Source organism: Protobothrops mucrosquamatus, unplaced genomic scaffold, assembly GCF_001527695.2.
Source record: "Protobothrops mucrosquamatus isolate PMUCROS unplaced genomic scaffold, P.Mucros_1.0 scaffold1970, whole genome shotgun sequence".
Taxonomy (NCBI): domain Eukaryota; kingdom Metazoa; phylum Chordata; class Lepidosauria; order Squamata; family Viperidae; genus Protobothrops; species Protobothrops mucrosquamatus.
This window is the reverse complement of record NW_015388087.1, coordinates 118095-131112: the sequence shown is the minus strand read 5'-3', so window position 1 is coordinate 131112 and position 13018 is coordinate 118095. Positions and strand designations below refer to the sequence as shown.

Genomic DNA, 13018 nt, shown 5'->3' with positions numbered 1-13018 from the left:
ACAATTTCAAGCATAGTACCATTAGCTTGAGTTTGGTCTAGTGCAGGGTTCTCCAAACTTGGCAACTTTAAGACTTGTGGACTTCAGCTCCCAGAATTCCTCAGCCAACCATTCTGGGGAATTTTGGGAGTCTTAAAATTCCAAGTTTGGAGATCCCTGGTCTAGTGGTTAAGGCACCAGGCTAAAAACCAGGAGACTTTGAATTCTATTCCCTTCTTTAGGCATGAAAGCCAGCTGTCTACTTCGCAAGGTTATTGCTATGGAGAAAATAGGAGAAGGAAGTAGTATTAGGTATGTTTGCCATCTTGAAGTATTTAAAAAGTAATAAAGGTAGGATATAAATCAATAAATAAACAATAATCACCTACATGGACTATAGAAAGCTGCCTTATAGATGAGATTATTTGTCCATCAAGACCTGTATCATCTGATGGGCAGCCGTGTTTTCTGCCTCACTTGATCCTGTCAGCTGACTTTCTAGCCAATTTGTGGGCCAGAGAAAATTGAGTAATCTTTTTTCTGAAATTCCTATTTCTGTGTCACAGAATGAGTAACAATCGTTTATTTATCATTTAATTTCATTTGAAAGGTAAACACAGAGTATATTTCTCCATCTTGTTTTTTCTCACAAGGGTGCTGTGAGGTAGATTTTTGTGTGTGTGTGTGTGTGCCAGATTATTTCTACAGGCGTGAATCTTTCAAATGAAATAAATTTCACTCTGTATTAACAGATAAGTCATGACCTCATGCCGTAAACTGACACTCATAATTTGCATTGTGAAAATGATTTAAATAGTTTCATACTAACAGGTTTGGAAAATAGGAAATGATTGCAATACTGGAATATTCCACTCATCCAGGGATCAGGAAGCACAGAATAGCTTAATGGCATTGTTATTCATTACTAGAAATGAATATATACTTTAAAAGTTAAAGTTTCCTTACATGGCAAGCACGGGCTTCTCATATCCTGAAATACATTAAAATGAGAGATGTGTGTGTAATGCATTAGCAGCAACAGATAATAAATATACTCACAAAAACCAAGGGAGAGGGCAACAACAGGGGATATTTAATATTAAAAAGTAACTGTACATCTTGGATACTGGAAAAAAGAACTCCCCCTATAGCTATTCAAATTCACATCCATGTAGAGCCTGGCGTGCTTGTAGAATTTCGCACACATCTGTCTTTTTTAAGTTCAAAGGCACTTAGGCAGAATACAGTCTCTTCTCCAACCAGTTCGCACAGGCACAAGAGGCACTCTGACAGCTCTTTTTCTACAAGCAAAAACCAGATCAACCAACTGAAGAAAATCATCCCACTTTGACCGCGTGGCTTTTTTTCAGAGCTTTAGAGAATTCTATCTTCAAACCTCGTTCCCGCCCACCCGATTCCACAAAAGGTAGAAGAAACAGATGCAAAGGGTTTGTTTTCATGAGGCAAGGATGCAGCAGCACATTTCAGGTCAAAGGTAAAGGTTTTTCTTCCAACCTTGGATGAAGAATCAAGGCTCTTATGCGACAGTCTTGCATGGATTCTGTCTTGGAAATTGGTCTTCAGCATTGAAACTGACATTTTTTTTTATTTTTGCAGTCTGGCATCCCATCGTGTATTGTTAAGCAAAGAGAACTGCTTCATGTCCTTTTGGAACTTCATCTGAGCTTCCGAAGCGCTTTCTTTGGCTGTGCCCTCAAGACACATGTAATTCTTTGAATTTCAGCTATCAAGTAACAGAAGGAACATTCACCACCATCACCACCACCACCGTTCTCACTGTTTCTGTGGCAAAGCATCTGGAGCCAGCCCCATACCTCAAGTTTCTCATTTATTCTGGCTGAGTCGTTTCAAGAGTTGCAGGGAACAAGTACAGAAATCCCATCCCTGGTCTTTTTTTATCCTTGCTCCATGACTAAATAATTTAAAAAAGGAGCAGCCCGACCCATCAGTTGTTTAAGTGGAAGCATTTTAGTCTCTTAAATAAGCTTCTTTAATTATAATTATTACATCATCATCACCATCAACATCAATTTATTTATACAAATATATATAAAATAGATTTATATAGTTTTATATCATATAGATTTGTAGCTCTCGCTGGCCTTTCATTTACAGACATACTGGTCGACAATCTCTGTGCACTTTTTACACTTAACGTAACAGCACCAATGAAACTTGCAGTGGCAACGTTCTACTTGCACACTCTTGAACTGGTCATAGCCTCGGCCACAACACATCAGCTCGCATCCATCCATGCCTTCTGAAGTCTTATTACACAACCGCCCCTGTGTGCCCAGGGAGCCCGTGGTCTCATTACGCAGGCAATAGTCAGGACTGGAGTCAATGTAGACCAGGTCCTCAGGGGTGGGTGAATTGAAGCGGTTGTTCACTAGCTCAAGCTTGCCTTTGCGGCCGATTCTCATGGCGGCAGCGCTGTCGTATTTCTCCTTCAGAAAGTCCCCCACTTTGCGGAAGTCGGCCAGCTGCAGCCAGCATGTCTTGAGACTGCAGGACCCTGAGACTCCATGACACTTGCAAGCCACATCAGCCAGCTTGTACACTGCCTGCGGAAGAGAAAACCCATTGTGTCAACGCAACAGCTAACAGCAGGATGACCTAATCAGATAGTACACTTACTGATGCAGGAATCACTTCCACTGTGCTGAGTGGGTGAGTGTAGAAAATACTTCAGCCTTTCCTAAATATATTTTTATGATATTTAGAGCTCATCCTTTATTTCCCTCTAAACTGCTCAGAGACGTATATGCAGCTTCTTCTGTTTAATTTATACATTTCTCTACAGAATGTAGGTTGGGGCACTCTCATTTTCTTCAACAGTTGCATGCTTATAGAGGATTTTTTTTAAATTTGGCCACTAAAAGCCACTGTCAACGCTGCTAACATTGGATGTTCTTGCTTTGACAATATATGGAGATGCAGCCTTTTTCTTTCTTATACTTTACTCTTAGAATTAGATGATACTGGGGGAGGGGGAGAAATGTGATGGGAGTTAGTTAGACATACAATATTGTAATAAGAGCTGATAAGGCTTGACCGGGATAAAGAACTGGGCAGAAAGCCAGCATTTCAAACTAATTGGAGAATGTGATTTATGACTGCTAGTTGTAGGAGGGAATTGTGCTTTGATCTATGTGCTGAAGGGAGGGGAAGTCAGATTTTGGCTTGACTATGTACCTGCCGACTATGTATGTGCCGAAGCTATGCTGCTCGAATAAAGGTTCTTTAAGGTAAACAATGCCTCAAAGTTCTTTGAAGAGTTTCATCTTTCGAAACCATGACAGCCACAGAGCAATCCAAAAGCCAAATGTGTCCTTAGAGCTGCAAATTGCTTGCTTTGATATATAGGATATTATCTGGGTAGTTGTGTTGAGAGGGAATGCAGATATCCTTGACTTACGTTGCTTAGCTACCAGTCAAAGTTCTGATGGACCTACAGTGGGGAGGCTGTAGCTCCATCATACAACCAGAATTTGAAGTTCTCATGGTCCGGTGGAATCCCCCCCCCCCCAATGATTTGCAGCATCCTGTGGTCACGTGACCATGTTTTATGATGGTTTTGCCAAAAACTGGCATATATTTCCATTTATTTGATAATTATGGAAAGGTTTGTATCCATTGTACAGACTCAGTCCCTTATGGCAAAACCCTAAATTGCCTTTCAGTATCTGTGCTCCGGTGAAGAGAGTGCTAAGCATCTGTTTTGGGGCTCAGAGTAATTTGGAGGTAATCAGTTCTAGGACAGAATTGTTCTAGAAACAGGGTAGGACTTCTGGTTTCTTGTTCTTAATAATTCGGTGTTTCTCTAGCAAGAAATATCAGCTACAGAGTTTTATTAGAGGAGTGCTGCGATGACCTTGGAAAAAGTACACTGAGATTATTAGTAAAATATGAGCTCAGCCCTGGAAAACACGGAAGCATAAGACTGCCCCCTCCTTGACTCTCTCTGATATAAGGTAATGACCTTGGTAGACAGGAGAAGAGTCACAATATAGATAGACAACAGTCATGCAAAAGATATGTTGGCCAACAGAAGAAAAAGGAGCGTGGGAACAATGTCAAAAGGGACCCACCTTAGTTTTTTGTAAAGTAAAAATAAGGGAGGGGAGAGTTACTTTCAAACCCAATAATGAGATTCTGTTACTTATCCTTACAATAAAACTCATGGTTTGGACTTCTCGTCTGGACTACTTTAAAGGGCAGACAGTTTCTTATGATATCTGTTCCTGATCTTAGAGGATTGACAGTTTTTGAGACTCTTGATCAAGACGTCTATAGTGTAACCTCACCACGAAAAGACTCTTTCCATTGTTTTGACAATCTGTTTCTATGCTCTTTTATTCTAGGGACCAGTGTTTCTCAACCTTGACAATTTTAAGGCATGTGGACTTCAACTCCCAGAATTCCACAGCCAGCATTGCTGGCTGTGGAATTCTGGGAGTTGAAGTCTACATGCCTTAAAATTGTCAAGGTTGAGAAACACTGCTCTAGGCCCAAACCTCACCATTGTTCAAACTGATCAGCATCTGAAATGAGGAATTTCAACATTATTTTTTGTACTTCATGTTCACCCTTCCACATGCATTTTATAGGAAATAAGCAGAATTCAGGCTGAATCATCCTGCCTTTATGTCAAGTTCTAATTCTGAGTTTGAAGTGTACAATTGTAATCAGCATTATTGTAGAGAAGGCAATTTGCATCTTGTTCGCCACCTGGTGGCCAATCAATTCTCTTTCCCATTATTACTTTATAAGAGGACTGTCCAACCTTGGCAACTTTAAGACTTGTGGACTTCAATTCCCAGAATTCCCTAGGCAGTATTTATTCCTTCCAGAAATTCTGGGAGTTGAAGTCCACAAGTCTTAAAGTTGCCAAGGTTGGACACCCCTGCTTTATTACATAATAAGAAATATTTGGAATAAAACTTGTGCCTAAAAATGTTATGTATGAATCAGATAAATATCTATTTAGAAATATAGGTATTCACAGGCATGGTCGACAAAGCTGAAGCTGCCTATAGCTTATTATCAAATAATAGATTTATTATTATAAAATGTATTTTTTTATTTATTGCTGCAATCATTTCAATGCTTGGGCTTATTAAATGTGTGGATACTTGTGACATGTGTATATTGAAAGTTAACCTGATAATAAGCAATTCAACATCTGGGGGGAAAGCACTGATGAAGTTAGAAAGTTTTCTTTACATTTTGTATGTAAATACCAAGGCACAAAACCCCTCATTACACACACTGTATTGAAATGCCCTCTTCTTGTGTTGTGCATGGCAAAAACTATACTAAGACTGAAAATGTTTTGGTAGTGGCATGTTTACAGATGATGTAAACATGCTACAAATTATTACAAAATGTTCTTTAGCGTAGAAGATGAACTGAATGCATAGACAAGTTAGTTGTCAGAAGGAATGTGGTGTAAAAATCTTATTGAAGCTAAGCAGAAAAGGATCTGATTAATGTCTGTGCAGAAAATTCCCAGAGAATCTTATAAAGTTACGAAAAGATTCCTCAGGACCTTTTAAGACCTGGTTCCAAACTTCCAAGAGCTGTTCCTCCCTTTTAGTCACATGACCACGTGTTGTGTGCATGACAACCAGCTCACACTCCTGGCCATTTGTAGTGTCCTGCAGACATGTGTGACCATGTTTTATGACATTTTTACTTTTGGTTTCTGGCAAAACAACAGCCCATAATGAACAATAGCTTCATTTAACACTACCATATTCACTATGGGTCGGTTATATGGGTGACCTGCTTTACAACTATTACAACTTAACATCATAATGGGCAGGCTCTATTACATTCGTAAGCCAAGGACTACATGTATGTAGGTTGTCCTAGGTATATCAGGAAAGGTAAGACTTATATCTTATCATAAATTACAATGGTAATGATTTTAAATTTATTTACCAAGCTAATATCTGCTACAGCATCTCCAAGAAATACAACACATTAATCACTGTTTTACTATCCTGGCCACAAGAGCTGAATATAAAATTATATGAATTAGTTCCCTGACATCTCTTAAATAATATTCAAATCTGACAAGAGTGATTCTGGTGAATTGTTGCTTATCTTAGAAAACTGGAAGCTGAAGAAAATCTGTACGCCTCATTCTAGGCATTCATTTGAAAAAGAAATCCGTGCTTCAATTTTAGTCAAGAAGCTGACATTGGTCCAAATCTGAGCAAACACAGCGATATCTTTTTAAATCCACTTCAAGAAGGAAAACTGACTTGGCCCTAATCAGGGATATACTGAACCAATTTGGTTTCTCTGCCTGGCAAAATTATGGTCTGCTCTGTTTATGGGAAGTATGGCTTAGGTCCACCCCAAACAAAATCGTAATAATCAAAACTGTCTTCAAAGCAATTTATAGCAATAAACAAATGATTGAAATAAAATTGGTCCAATCCAGCATAAGAAATGGGCTGGAACCAAGAATCCACACCAAAAGAGGCATAGTGTACCACCAAGGCTGCAGAATATAGAGGCCATTTTGACTTTTGAAGCCTGGGACACTCTTCATTCTCTACCTAAAGCTATAAAGGTATGCTTGAAAATTTTCACTGAAACACTGGAATATTTATTTGCCTTTTCTTTTGCTATCTAAAATCTGCTGCATTTGTATTTTTCTTCTTTTGATTTCAAACCAGTAGCTCTATCACAGGGGTGTCAAACTCAATTTCATTGAGGGCCGCATCAGCATTGCGGTTGCCCTTGGGGGGGCCGGGTAGGTGTGGCCAGGGTGGGTGTGGCCTACTAGGTGGGTGTGGATGGAGTGGGTGTGGCCTACTGGGCGGGCGTGGCCAGCTCTACATCGTTCACGTCAAGGGTGCCTGTGGGGGCCTGGGCAGGAGTGGGGCAGATCTGAGGGTCTCTGGCAGAAGGGGGTGGGACCGGGGCAAGCGCCAAGGCATGGTCCATTTCTTCATTCCTCACAAAGGGTGACACCTCCCCAGCATGCACCCAGGGGGCAGGGCCGACACGGCAGGGGCTGGTTCCTCGCTGTTTCTAGATGGCCTTGTGGAGCTAAGACTGAATGTGTTTCAGCATAGATGGCCACCACAAAATTGTACATTGGCTCCCGGACGGCCTGGGCCAGGGCCAGGGCCAAGGCAGCGGGGGCCGTTCTCTCACTGTTTCCAGGATGGCTTTGCGGGCCACATGAAACCACTTCGCGGGCCGCATCCGGCCCCCGGGCCTTGTGTTTGACATGTCTGCTCTATCAGTATTAGGAAAAGTAATCGTGTTTTCTTGCTGTATCTTTTGAATAAAATTTCCATCAGACTTTTGCTTTGGGTCCCACTCAGAAGAGTAGCAGACAAATACCAAAACATATTTTAAAATATTACAAACAGGATTCATTCAAGAACCTCTTGTTCTCTCTTTCAAAATCCTCAGTTGCTAGGAATCAGGTTACCGATAAAAACAAAAACAAAAAAAAACTGACTTGGAGCTTTTTCAGATGTATTAGGCTCATATCAGCCAAAATTCTTAGCCAGCGGAAAAGTCCCAATACACAAAACATACCCATCATTCCCACGTTTAACAGGTATAGTTGAAAACCAGGCATTTTCAGTTGCAGTTTAACTCCTTAACGTCTTTCCAGGAAAATTCTCACAACTATCCTCCTATTCTTTCCTTAATCCAGATGCCTCTTTTTAGGTGGTTTAAAGGGACTATAAGAGGCTGATAATTACTAGGGATTGTTATTTTACAATCTCTGAACTGCTGCATTTCCTTCTTGGACTTATATATTGATTTTAATTCAGTGCTGTTTACAGCCTTGGTCTTTTAACTTTGATTGCTTGCTTTCAGACCTTCAAGCATGTGTATTCATCATTGGTCTCATTGGTGAATGATCTCTGGAGGGCCCGGGACAGGGGTTATTCCTCTGTCCTAGTTCTTTTGGACCTCTCAGCGGCTTTTGATACTGTGGACCACGGTATCATGCTGCGGCGTTTGGTGGAGTTGGGAGTGGGGGGCACCGTGATGCGGTGGTTCTCCTCCTTCCTCACCGACCGCACGCAGTCTGTATTNCAAATAATAGATTTATTATTATAAAATGTATTTTTTTATTTATTGCTGCAATCATTTCAATGCTTGGGCTTATTAAATGTGTGGATACTTGTGACATGTGTATATTGAAAGTTAACCTGATAATAAGCAATTCAACATCTGGGGGGAAAGCACTGATGAAGTTAGAAAGTTTTCTTTACATTTTGTATGTAAATACCAACGCACAAAACCCCTCATTACACACACTGTATTGAAATGCCCTCTTCTTGTGTTGTGCATGGCAAAAACTATACTAAGACTGAAAATGTTTTGGTAGTGGCATGTTTACAGATGATGTAAACATGCTACAAATTATTACAAAATGTTCTTTAGCGTAGAAGATGAACTGAATGCATAGACAAGTTAGTTGTCAGAAGGAATGTGGTGTAAAAATCTTATTGAAGCTAAGCAGAAAAGGATCTGATTAATGTCTGTGCAGAAAATTCCCAGAGAATCTTATAAAATTATGAAAAGATTCCTCAGGACCTTTTAAGACCTGGTTCCAAACTTCCAAGAGCTGTTCCTCCCTTTTAGTCACATGACCACGTGTTGTGTGCATGACAACCAGCTCACACTCATGGCCATTTGTAGTGTCCTGCAGACATGTGTGACCATGTTTTATGACATTTTTACTTTTGGTTTCTAGCAAAACAACAGCCCATAATGAACAATAGCTTCATTTAACACTACCATATTCACTATGGGTCGGTTATATGGGTGACCTGCTTTACAACTATTACGACTTAACATCATAATGGGCAGGCTCTATTACAGTCGTAAGCCAAGGACTACATGTATGTAGGTTGTCCTAGGTATATCAGGAAAGGTAAGACTTATATCTTATCATAAATTACAATGGTAATGATTTTAAATTTATTTACCAAGCTAATATCTGCTACAGCATCTCCAAGAAATACAACACATTAATCACTGTTTTACTACCCTGGCCACAAGAGCTGAATATAAAATTATATGAATTAGTTCCCTGACATCTCTTAAATAATATTCAAATCTGACAAGAGTGATTCTGGTGAATTGTTGCTTATCTAAGAAAACTGGAAGCTGAAGAAAATCTGTACGCCTCATTCTAGGCATTCATTTGAAAAAGAAATCCGTGCTTCAATTTTAGTCAAGAAGCTGACATTGGTCCAAATCTGAGCAAACACAGTGATATCTTTTTAAATCCACTTCAAGAAGGAAAACTGACTTGGCCCTAATCAGGGATATACTGAACCAATTTGATTTCTCTGCCTGGCAAAATTATGGTCTGCTCTGTTTATGGGAGGTATGGCTTAGGTCCACCCTAAACAAAATGGTAATAATCAAAACAATTTATAGCAATAAACAAATGATTGAAATAAAATTGGTCCAACCCAGCATAAGAAATGGGCTGGAACCAAGAATCCACACAAAAAGAGGCATATTGTACCACCAAGGCTGCAGAATATAGAGGCCATTTTGACTTTTGACCTGGGACACTCTTCATCTCTACCTAAAGCAATAAAGTTATGCTTGAAATTTTTCAGAAACACTGGAATATTTATTTGCCTTTTCTTTTGCTATCTAAAATCTGCTGCATTTGTATTTTTCTTCTTTTGATTTCAAACAGGGGTGTCAAACTCAATTTCATTGAGGGCCGCATCAGCATTGCGGTTGCCCTTGCGGTTGCCCTTGGGGGGCTGGGTGGGTGTGGCCAGGGTGGGTGTGGCCTACTGGGTGGGTGCGGCCTACTAGGTGGGCGTGGATGGAGTGGGTGTGGCCTGCTGGGTGGGCGTGGCCAGCTCTACATTGTTTGCGTCAAGGGTGCCTGTGGGGGCCTGGGCAGGAGTGGGGCAGATCTGAGGGTCTCTGGCAGAAGGGGGTGGGACCGGGGCAAACGCCAAGGGATGGTCCATTTCTTCATTCCTCACAAAGGGTGACACTTCCCCAGCATGCACCCAGGGGGCGGGGCCGACACGGCAGGGGCTGGTTTCTTGCTGTTTCTAGACGGCCTTGTGGAGCTAAGACTGAATGTGTTTCAGCATAGATGGCCACCACAAAATTGTACATTGGCTCCCGGCCGGCCTGGGCCAGGGCCAAGGCAGCGGGGGCCATTCTCTCACTGTTTCCAGGATGGCTTTGCGGGCCACATGAAACCACTTCGCGGGCCGCATCCGGCCCCTGGGCCTTGTGTTTGACATGTCTGCTCTATCAGTATTAGGAAAAGTAATCGTGTTTTCTTGCTGTATCTTTTGAATAAAATTTCCATCAGACTTTTGTTTTGGGTCCCACTCAGAAGAGTAGCAGACAAATACCAAAACATATTTTAAAATATTACAAACAGGATTCATTCAAGAACCTCTTGTTCTCTCTTTCAAAATCCTCAGTTGCTAGGAATCAGGTTACCGATACAAAAAACAAAAAACAAAACTGACTTGGAGCTTTTTCAGATGTATTAGGCTCATATCAGCCAAAATTCTTAGCCAGCGGAAAAGTCCCAATACACAAAACATACCCATCATTCCCAAGTTTAACAGGTATAGTTGAAAACCAGGCATTTTCAGTTGCAGTTTAACTCCTTAACGTCTTTCCAGGAAAATTCTCACAACTGTCCTCCTACGCTTTCCTTAATCCAGATGCCTCTTTTTAGGTGGTTTAAAGGGACTATAAGAGGCTGATAATTACTAGGGATTGTTATTTTACAATCTCTGAACTGCTGCATTTCCTTCTTGGACTTATATATTGATTTTAATTCAGTGCTGTTTACAGCCTTGGTCTTTTAACTTTGATTGCTTGCTTTCAGACTTTCAAGCATGTGCAATACATCATGTCCTTGCCATTTTACAATCAGCAACTCTAGTACATACAACAATATTAGTATATAGCAGTATTTTTCATGTGTAATATGGTCCTTATTCTAACTTTTTTCAAAACTGGAATGATCCATCCATTAATTGTTTTTCTTTGCTTTTCCTATTAGGTCCAGCAGGTTATTAATTCTTTGTTACACTGAGGTGAGCACAAGATACATAAAACTTTTAGGTAATGTGAGAAGTCAGCCCCCCCCCCCAGAGAAGGAAATATTAAAAGGGCAGAATATTATATTTCCTCAAAGGATCTTAAAGAGACAGAAAAGCATGCCCAGTTTTTCTTAATAACCCTGTAGAAATGCAGATGTAATAATCCATTCAGGAAGGTTGGAGCCCTCCAGCTAGAAGCTTAGGAAGACAAAGACATCTAAAATCTACATACCCCACCCAAAGGATAAGACAGGACATAATAGGATTAACCCACAGAGGCCAAAGGGACACTCAGAATCAGATCAAAGTACATGACACAGGAAATACAAAGCGTCAAACAGGAACAGGAAACAACCTCAAGAGCCCCAGAGGATATAAAAACCCACTCCCTACATGTGCTCATACTCTTTTCTTCCAGAGCCATCTTTCTGTCTGGCTCTCCTCTTCAATAAACTGCAACCTTCTTTCTAAAGCAGTCGCCATGTTGTTTATTCCCAGCTTGGACTGGACCCTGATGAAGACTTTTCCTTCAACAGTAGCAAAAGCAAGTTTACATATTCCAGCAACTTAGTATCAAGTGGAAGCTAAAAGTACGATGTATAGTGATTTACTCTAACTTCCATTGGATCATCTGACAGTTGAAGGTGGAAGCTAAACTAGATTTATTTTTTTGTATTTAATTTATTTATTATCCTGCCTTTATTATTATTTTATAAATAATTCAAGGTGGTGAGTGCTCCTTTCTTGTATTTTCCCCATAACATCAACCTTGTAAGGCAGAGGTGGGGAATGATGGCCCCTTTATGACTTGTGGACTTCAACTCCCAGAATTCCTGAGCCAGCAGAGCTGAAGTCCACAAATCATAAAGGGGCCATTGTTCCCCACCCCTGTTGTCAGGTAAGTTAGGCAGAGAGAGCATGACTGGCTCACAGTCACCCAGCTACCTTTCATGCCTAAGGCAGGACTAAAATTCACAGTCTCCCGGTTTTGAACCTGGTTCTTTAACCATTAGACCAGGGGTCTTCAAACATGGCCCTTTTATGACTTGTGGACTTCAACTCCCAGAATTCCTCAGCCAGGCACGCTGGGGCGTGCCTGGCTGAGGAATTCTGGGAGTTGAAGTCCACAAGTCATAAAAGGGCCAAGTTTGAAGACCCCTGCATTAGACCAAACTGACTCTTAGTTGTTATGGTGGCAGAGCTTCTCTTTAAATGCCCCAGTGTTGTATAAAGGAGAGCTAAGATCCCCATGTTAAGACTAAGGAGCATCATAATGGGCAGAAGAAATGACCTTGAGGAACAGGAGGAGGAGCTGCTGCAAGAAAATGATCAGATAAAAGAAACCTGAGTCTGGGACCAAACTGTACTCTGAGGAAAGTCTCAAACAATACCCTCTCTAATTTTCACTTAAATAAAGGGAGGGGGAAGGGCAAGATCCTGTTACTTTAACTTTATAATAAAAGTAGTATTAGCCTGCATGACTGTCCTAGTCTAGTCTACCTTGAAGACTGACATGAACCCTATTCATCTTCTAAGTGGAGGTTGGGGGAAGAATGATCTGCTAGCAGCTCAAAGAACTGCATACTAAATTTACTGTCAATGGATGAGGTTATTTAAGTCACCAAGATCAACCCCTTGATCCGTGCAAGAATGTAAATTAAAGCATCTCCGATAGATAGCTGTCTAACCTTTACTGGAACATATATAGTGGGAACCCAACACTTCTCTGGATAATTAGTTCCACAGTTAAATTTCCTCTTACTCTTACAAAAATCTTGACATCCAGTTGAAATCTGCCCTCCCGCTCAATCTTTTCTTTCTAGAGCTTCCAGTTCCTTCAATTTCTCTCCATTGAACTTTGTCTCTAGTTCTCCAATTGTCCTTACAGCTTTTTTCCTAACATGTTCCAATTTACTTGAACC

General features: G+C 40.7%; 1 protein-coding gene across 2 annotated transcripts in view; it reads right to left on the bottom strand.

The window, feature by feature from the left end:
• Window positions 1-2063: 2063 nt before the first annotated feature.
• Window positions 2064-13018, bottom strand: part of WNT5B (Wnt family member 5B) — a 30329-nt gene continuing 19374 nt past the window's right edge. For both annotated transcript variants that reach the window (XM_015823739.1, XM_015823738.2), the window contains one exon: window positions 2064-2564. In XM_015823739.1, the coding sequence (XP_015679225.1) occupies window positions 2106-2564 (459 nt within the window). In that variant the 3' untranslated portion in view covers window positions 2064-2105. The remainder of the gene's footprint in view (window positions 2565-13018) is intronic.